Source organism: Apaloderma vittatum, unplaced genomic scaffold, assembly GCF_000703405.1.
Source record: "Apaloderma vittatum isolate BGI_N311 unplaced genomic scaffold, ASM70340v1 scaffold31572, whole genome shotgun sequence".
NCBI lineage: Eukaryota > Metazoa > Chordata > Aves > Trogoniformes > Trogonidae > Apaloderma > Apaloderma vittatum.
Window position 1 is genome coordinate 4,135 of NW_009702461.1, and position 7,604 is coordinate 11,738.

A 7,604-nucleotide genomic window follows, 5' to 3' on the forward strand; every position below is an offset into this window, starting at 1 on the left:
ATCCCTTTCACTCTGGGGAAATAACCTCTCCAAATGAGTTTATTTCTGATCTACGAGGCTTACTTCTGTGTGTGGACTTGGTCATTTTAGGTGGTCAAAGAATGTAACTGCTCCGAAAGAGGAGGCTATGGCTAAGAAACAGTTGCAAATTAGGGGAGTCTTGTGAAGCCATTAAAAATCTTCCTGAGGTTGTGTGCTTATGGGCGGCCCTGCCCTCACACAGCTGAGCCGCTAGGTTGTTGCTTTGTGATAGGCTCAAAGAAGCAAGGAAGGCACTAACTCTTTAAAATATCAAGTGTTTTGCTTTTTGTTCTAAGGGTTTACAGAAAATGAAGAGCCAAGTAAACATGATTGGAGGATGGAGAGAAGCTCTACTCTGTAAGTATACACACAATGAACAAAAACCTCTGGTTGTAATGCTTTTAAAACTGCAACTTCAAAAAAAATATCCAATTGTCTAGTTGTTTTGAACATATTTTAAAGTTTTTCTGCACAACTGTTTTTGTCACTGTTATTTGTGATTTCCTAGTACAGGAAAACATTGCTTCATCATTTTTCATAGGCCTACACTTCCTCCTAAAAGCAGGAAGTAATTTTGTTTTCATCCACCTTTTTGTTTGTGTTTGACATCGTTGCATCTCTGTAAAGACCAGAAGGCTATATTTCTACTTTATAGGTAAGATACATCTAGGAAGGTAAATAATTTTTTTTTAGGAAAGTTTTCCATTTTTGTGTAAAAACAGCAAAAATCTCCATCAAAAAAGGAGTAACTCAATATGTTTTTCCATTCCATTTGTTCTTCAATAGACTAGATCTAAACTAAAAAGTGTCAACATAATGATGGCACAGCCAGCAAGATGTGAGTCAATGAGGTAGTGAATGAGTTAAAGGAATCATTAGAAGTTGTTTGAAAAAAGTTGATATCTGAATGTACATGTACACTTGATATTTCATATGTTTAATTTATGATGTTTTCCTTTAAGCAAAGGTTTATACGTCAAACTTCAGGGTTGTGTGGTTATTTTGAAATGAAGAGAATTCTGCTTTTATTCTAGTGGCATAGCCTGTATTACCATAACACGGCATGGAATTAGAGAAAATCGAAAAGCAATTATGGTGCCCTCAGCCAAAAGCATCTCTGAGACTAAATTAGGATGTTTGTGAAACAAATACACATTTGAAAGACTTTTGTTAAAAAAAATATGTATCTTGCACTGCCTCCAACCAGTTCAATACAGAAATGTCAGTTCTGACAAACAGCTGCTTTTCCATTTTATTAAATCTGTCAAAAATAGGAATCTCTCATTTGAATTCAACTCCTTTCCCCTCCAAATTCAAATGAAACTTCTCAGATGGGTGCATGTAGGCTGCAAGTGCTGCTCCTGCAGAACTCAACAGTTGTAACACATGAAAATCTATGTGAAGCCTGCCAGCCCCTCAGCAGACATATATGGGAGGGGAGAAATTTTGCAAACACTTATTATACCTAGAATAGAGCTCCTTGTTTGACAGAGACTGTAAGAGTGTCATTGGTTTTGACAGATGAGTTACTTCAGGTTTTTTTAATAAGTTGATATAATGTTGATGTAACATAATGGTGACTGCAAAACTTGGTTGGGAAAATGGTAAGTGATGTAGGGAACAAGCTGGTTACAGGTGGATCTGGACCACTAAGTCAGATTCAAACCAGCAACATGTGTTTTACCACTGCTAAATGCAAAGTTCTTCATCTTAAGGAAAAAATAGGAGCACAATAGGAGCACTGATGGAGGCAGTTCAGAGAGGCACCACAAATATGATTGGGCTGAAGAGAAAGTATCTTTGTCTTTTATCTCTACTTATCTCCAGGTACAGCTATAAAGAAAGACAAAATTTGGCAAAGGGTTTTTAAATCTGAAGACAAAATCCCAAGCACATACCATGTCTGGAAGATGAGGTGGTATAAATTCTGTCCAGAAATATGGTTCACTTTTTTTTTTTTCCTTTGGTAAACAGTAGGATAGTTTACAGTAAGCTGTAAGAGGAAGATGTTCCTCAAGTTTGGAATGAGTATTCTTTTACTAGGAAAACTTTGACAGAGACTGAATAATTTTTCATAAATTACATGACCTGGAGGAAGTCCCATGGACTATCTTGCACAGAAAATCACAGGAAATTAACACAGTGATTTTATCTACACTGGTAACTGATGAATCTTAAAATCACGAGAAACATTTGGTTGATCATACCTCTGAAAGAAGCCAGCATCTGGCCTCTTGGCATTCTGCTTCCTTTGCCAAACTAGAACACAGCTATTTTGGCAACTGTCTGCAAGCCCTTGGCACTGGCAAATGCTGTGGCACTCACATGGAATGATTACTTAATGTCTGTTCAACATACACGTCCAGCAGAAGTTTAGCCAAGTGATGAGAGGCTTAACAAAGAGGAAGATCAAAATTTGAGCAATATCACTGAACTGGCAGTAGATAGAAAGGATAGGAAGGCAGCATGGAAACAAGAGCACCTCCTTGGGGAGAAAGTCTTTGCCTTTGGATGTAGAAGGAGGTAAGTCCTCCTTGTGCTCCTTCTGTTCTTACAGATGTCAACATTAATGTGCATGAAGGGAAGCCTCCTGGGTGAGGCAAACTGCAAAATACCATCCTGGAGGAGCTTCTTGAAGCTTCAGGCATTGTCTGAGGCCAGGGGTTTTGTGGTGAGAAGGCAAGAAAGGATGAGACAGAACTGTAAGTCTGTGACCAGGGTAAAGCCACTCTGTAAAATGCAAGGTAATGATAAGACAGTTAAAAAAGCTAGTTTTAAGCAAGCTGCGTTCAGTACTGAAGCAATGCTGGTCTAGCTGGCAAGAGCTTACACCAGCTGACATTGGTAAGAGGCTAAGCATGGCTGAAAACCATTTTTTAGACAGCTTGATACTACTCTCGGTGTTTTTTTTCTGTTATTCCTCCTCTGCTGCGAGATATTTTCTGGCTCCTAGAGACTTCTATAGCTTGTGTTTCTAGTGAGGTTCAGTATATAGCCTTATGTCATATAATTTATTAGTCCCTTGTAAGACCAGCATTCATTCTCATTCCATGTACCTCCTGTTATATTCTGGCTGAAGGGTTTGTTAATTGTATTTCAGGTCAGTAAGTTATAGCTATGTGAATGTCAGTACAACAGGAAAACTCATTTCACCAGAAACCTCGTTTCCTCTGTGAAACACACCCTATGCCATGCTACGTTCTGTATTCATCACAAAATGCTATTTCATTGGGATGTCTGAGTATCGGGGAGCTGATAATCTCATATCAATGCTGCCAGTAGTTCTTCTTTTAATAAAAATTAACAACAGAGAGATTTCCTGCACAATCTTCCAATGAAAGGGTTTAGCAATGACAGAGAAGTTCTGCAGAAATCTGCCATTTCCGTGTCTCGGTTGTTTATTTGCAGACAGAAATATGTCTCTCACTGTCCCCTTAATAGAACCAACTGAGGAAAATAGCAGTTTGCTGACTTCTGCTGCTCTGTTCCTCACTGCCTTCAGTCCCAGTTTTGCTGCTGGGCCCTGAAGGACAGTGATGAGGGGTCCTTCTCTCGAAGCCTTGCTGCTGGGGCTGCCTGCACCAACTTGTGTTTCCAGCGCATTGCTTTTAGGACCATGGCACTTTTAAAAATTTAAATATGCATTTTAAATTAAGACTGTGACAGTGCTGCTTTTTAGAGACATCCTTCTAAATGGAAGCTTAGCAGCTTGGAGAAACGTGAGCAGCTATTGCTAATCCCTTCTGGCTTGGAGGGTTGTGAGGCTGAAACAATGTCTCAGGAATGAGAGCAGAGCTGAAAGGATGTTGCACAGTTTCTGATGCAAGAGCTGCAGTGTGCGAATTGGCAGTGCCCTCAAGAAAAAGCTTTTCTCATCATAACCCATTTTACTTCTCATAACACACTGGAATTAGTTGTCCAAGTAACTCGAAAATGCAGAAAGAGGTCAATAAGTGCCAACAAACAACACGTCAATTTGAGATACAGCAGCTCTATTGATGTTGATTACAATAAAATATCTGGAGTAGTAGATGTGTTGGGATAGCTAGAGAAAAACCAACTTTTCAATGTATAAAGTGATTATGATTAATTTAGGGTCAAATGCTTAGAAATATTGCTAAGAATCCTCAAAAAATATTTGAGATGCATCACAGATACTCACTCCCCACTGCAGGCAAAAACAGTTTAATAAACTGGTACAGATATTTCTTCTTTTCCACAAAAGAGAGAACTGCTGAAGAACTTTTAACCCTCCCAACTTCTGTCAGCGTGTCCTACCTAAAAATGAAAAAAAGCTGAAATGTGACTTGTACAAAGAGCTCAAGGAACTACTTTGCGAAGTTAACAACAGTACAGTATTAAAAGAAAATTGCAAAAGCTCACTCAGGAGAAAACCCCCTCTCGTGGGATTCACTGGTGAAGCGGATGACATATGAGAGTCAGTTTTAAATTACAGTTGAGGTAGCAGTATAACTGGGATGGTACGGAGTCCAGCACTGTTTCATTTCCTATGCTTCTCATCTGTAACTGTTGTGTGGACATCCTCTTGATACTTCCATAGATGCAAACATGTTTCAGGATAACACCCTACCTGAACTCTTCCCCTCCCACATGTTCTCAAAGTACTTAAAAATCATACCAGAAGTTACGTTTAGAATTGTAAGATTTAGATTTAATATCACTTTGAAACAGTAATATATTAAAACTTATACAGCATGCTTATTAAACTTACTATTAGCTTTCATCTAGCCTCAGCTCAGGTCAGGCAGGAGTAGTTGCACTAACATGGGATGTCCTTTCCTAACGTTTTCTAAGAGCCAGTTTTGCAACACCCGATTGCCACATATTAGATGTGCAATGGCCCTGAGCACCAGGACAGCGCTGCCCACGCTACTTAGTCTGGCAGGATCCGAGCAGGATCTCCATGGAGCCTGAGTATCCATGGTGTTTAATCCATTACTCAGGAGTTGACTGTAATGTGTGCAAAATTCATCTCTTGGTAACAAACAAAATTTATAGCTTTGGTAGAGCAACATATGGTTATTATTCAGCTCTGGGGAGGGCAGGTTTGTATTGCAAATAAACAAAGTGATGAATGAGTAGCAGAATTCTAACAATATCTCCAATCTTCACTGCAAAAGCATGCAGATGTTCAGAAGAAAGCTGATGCAGAGAGCTCAGAACCACCACAATCATGTCACTTCTCTAAGGATTTCTCCTTCCCACATATTGCTAACTCATGCTTGTTTTTAAGGGTAGGGCTAACAACGTCTTAAGGACTAGAGCAGCTTCTCCGCCCAACCTTCCTGGCCATTTTTCTCTAGGCTGGGGGTTGTTTGGGTAAAACTGATGGTTCCAGCTTGTGCAAGCCATGAGATTTCAGGATTATCCCTGAAGCAAGATCCAGGTGGAAAGCTCTGCTGGCTTTTCAGGTGGTGCCTCTCATTTAACAGTTGGAATCGATGATCTTAAGATCTTTTCCAATCTGAACTATTCTATGATTCCTACTTTATCTTAGTCTTTATGTATTCTTTCTAGAATATGTACAAGGAAGATTTCAGGAACATGATGGAAGAGAACAGAAACAGCAGTGACTCCTCCTCTGCCTTCACTCACACTAACACCATGAGTGCCATACTGATTACTGCCTACTCTGTTGCCTTCGCTGGAGGTGGGATTGGGTCCATCACCATGTCCTTTGTGCTGGTCAAGATGAACACTCTGTCTGTGACCACTACAGCCATCATTAACCTGGTGGTTGTGCATGTACTCCTCCTCATCACGGTGCCCTTCCGCCTGCACTACTACGTCAAGAAGAAGTGGGTATTCCAGATGCCATTTTGCAAGCTGGTGAGCGCGATGGTGCACATCCACATGTACCTGACCTTTCTGTTCTATGTGATCACGCTGGTGATCCGATGGCTCATCTTCTTTCAGTGGAAGGACAAGGTGGAGTTTTACAGGAAGTTGCATGCCATTGCAGCAAGCGCTGCTGTGTGGGTTTTCGTCATGGTCTTTGTGGTGCCAGTCTTGTACTTTGAGTATGGACGCTCAGGCTCATACAATGACACGACATGCTTTAAGTTTCACAAGGAACTAGAGCAGGAGAGTGTGAAAGCCCTAAACTACACCATAATTGTAGCTGTCACTTGCCTTACTTGTGCCCTCTTGGGCCTGCAGATTTTCATCTTGGCAAAAGTGGCAAGAAAACTTTCTGCCTCCCTCTGGTCACACCAAGAGTTCTGGGCCCAGGTGAAAAACTTAATTTTCATTTGTGTCATCATAATTTGCTTCCTTCCCTACCACTTCTTTAGGGCCTACTACATACAGCATGTGGGTGAGTTAAGCCACTTAGAAAGCTACAATGAAGTTTTTTTGAGTCTGACTGCCCTCAGCTGTCTGGACCTGCTGTCGTTTGTGCTGAGTGGAAGCCGCCTCATCAAGCAGCAGGTGGGCACGATTCGCAGCAGGTTGTCCTGCTGCTAGTGTCACTCTCCTGCAGCCTGCACAGACCTGGACCTGACAGAGCACAGTGCTGGACAGGCACAGCAAATTCCCTCCTCAGTGATTCAAGGTGGGCCCTGGAAATGGTGCGACACACCCGCGCAGGGCTCTGCATGCCTCCTCCTCAAAATGATGAGGCCAAGTGCCTCCAGTGTCTCAGCTGGTAAACTTGAACATGACCTCTGGGTTTTCCTCATGGTGCTGCCTGGTGAGTTGTGGATGCACCTGGAGGAGAGTGGAGGAAAGCGCATTGGACTCTCTTGTCTTACTGTCTTTGCATCGAGGTCTGTGAAGTCAAAGGCACCAGGAGGAGACTCAAGAGAATTTGCCAAGTATGGAGAAACACAAAAGGAAAAGTTGGTTTTTTTTATGGAATAAGGTAGAGATGTTTTAAACTTAGAGATCTATATAGTTTTCCACATACACCTTTATTCCCCACAAGCCCTCATAAAATACCAAGGAAGCTATTGTTCCTTCTGAGTAGGTCTGTTCCTTCACTGTGAAGACAAGCACAACTTTCTAAAAGAAAAATTAAACCAACCTTTCGAAAACAAACCAACAATAAATAGTTATTTCTTACCATATTTTCTCAAAATCACCTCTTGGAAATGGTATCGTTGCAGCAATTTTGTTCTCTTTCCCACATTATGAAAATGTCTCTTAACAACAAAAATTAGACATTATTACTGAAATTAACATTGTAAGTTCAAACAAAACCCTATTTTTCTATTTACAGAATTATTCATTTTAAAAACCATATATTTAACAGTGACTATCATTATATTTAGATGATTTAGACAGAAGTTAGCTTGTCTTAAAAAGTCAAATATTTTAAGTTTCCAAGCTAACAATGATTTTTTTAAATCTTTTGTTGATTTTGTGCAGTTCTGAAGTTTATAACTGATTACTCACAGTATCTTTAGCTTGAAATAAATTTTATAAATTTCGTACCCTCTACTGGTAGAAGAAATTAAAATGTTACTGCTTGGATTAGAGGGATGGAAAAGCTAATAAACCTGGTGCAGCTAAAAAGCTTATTATATCTCAGCGAGGCAGTCAGTTGCTGTCTCTGAAGACAG

The 7,604-nt window shown here is 40.3% G+C and overlaps 1 protein-coding gene across 1 annotated transcript; it reads left to right on the forward strand.

The window, feature by feature from the left end:
* The first annotated feature begins 5,562 nt into the window (after positions 1 to 5,562).
* On the forward strand, positions 5,563 to 6,507 carry LOC104268218 (probable G-protein coupled receptor 141). The gene has a single exon (XM_009864265.1). It carries the CDS (start codon positions 5,563 to 5,565, stop codon positions 6,505 to 6,507), a length of 945 nt encoding a protein of 314 aa, XP_009862567.1.
* Positions 6,508 to 7,604: the final 1,097 nt, after the last annotated feature.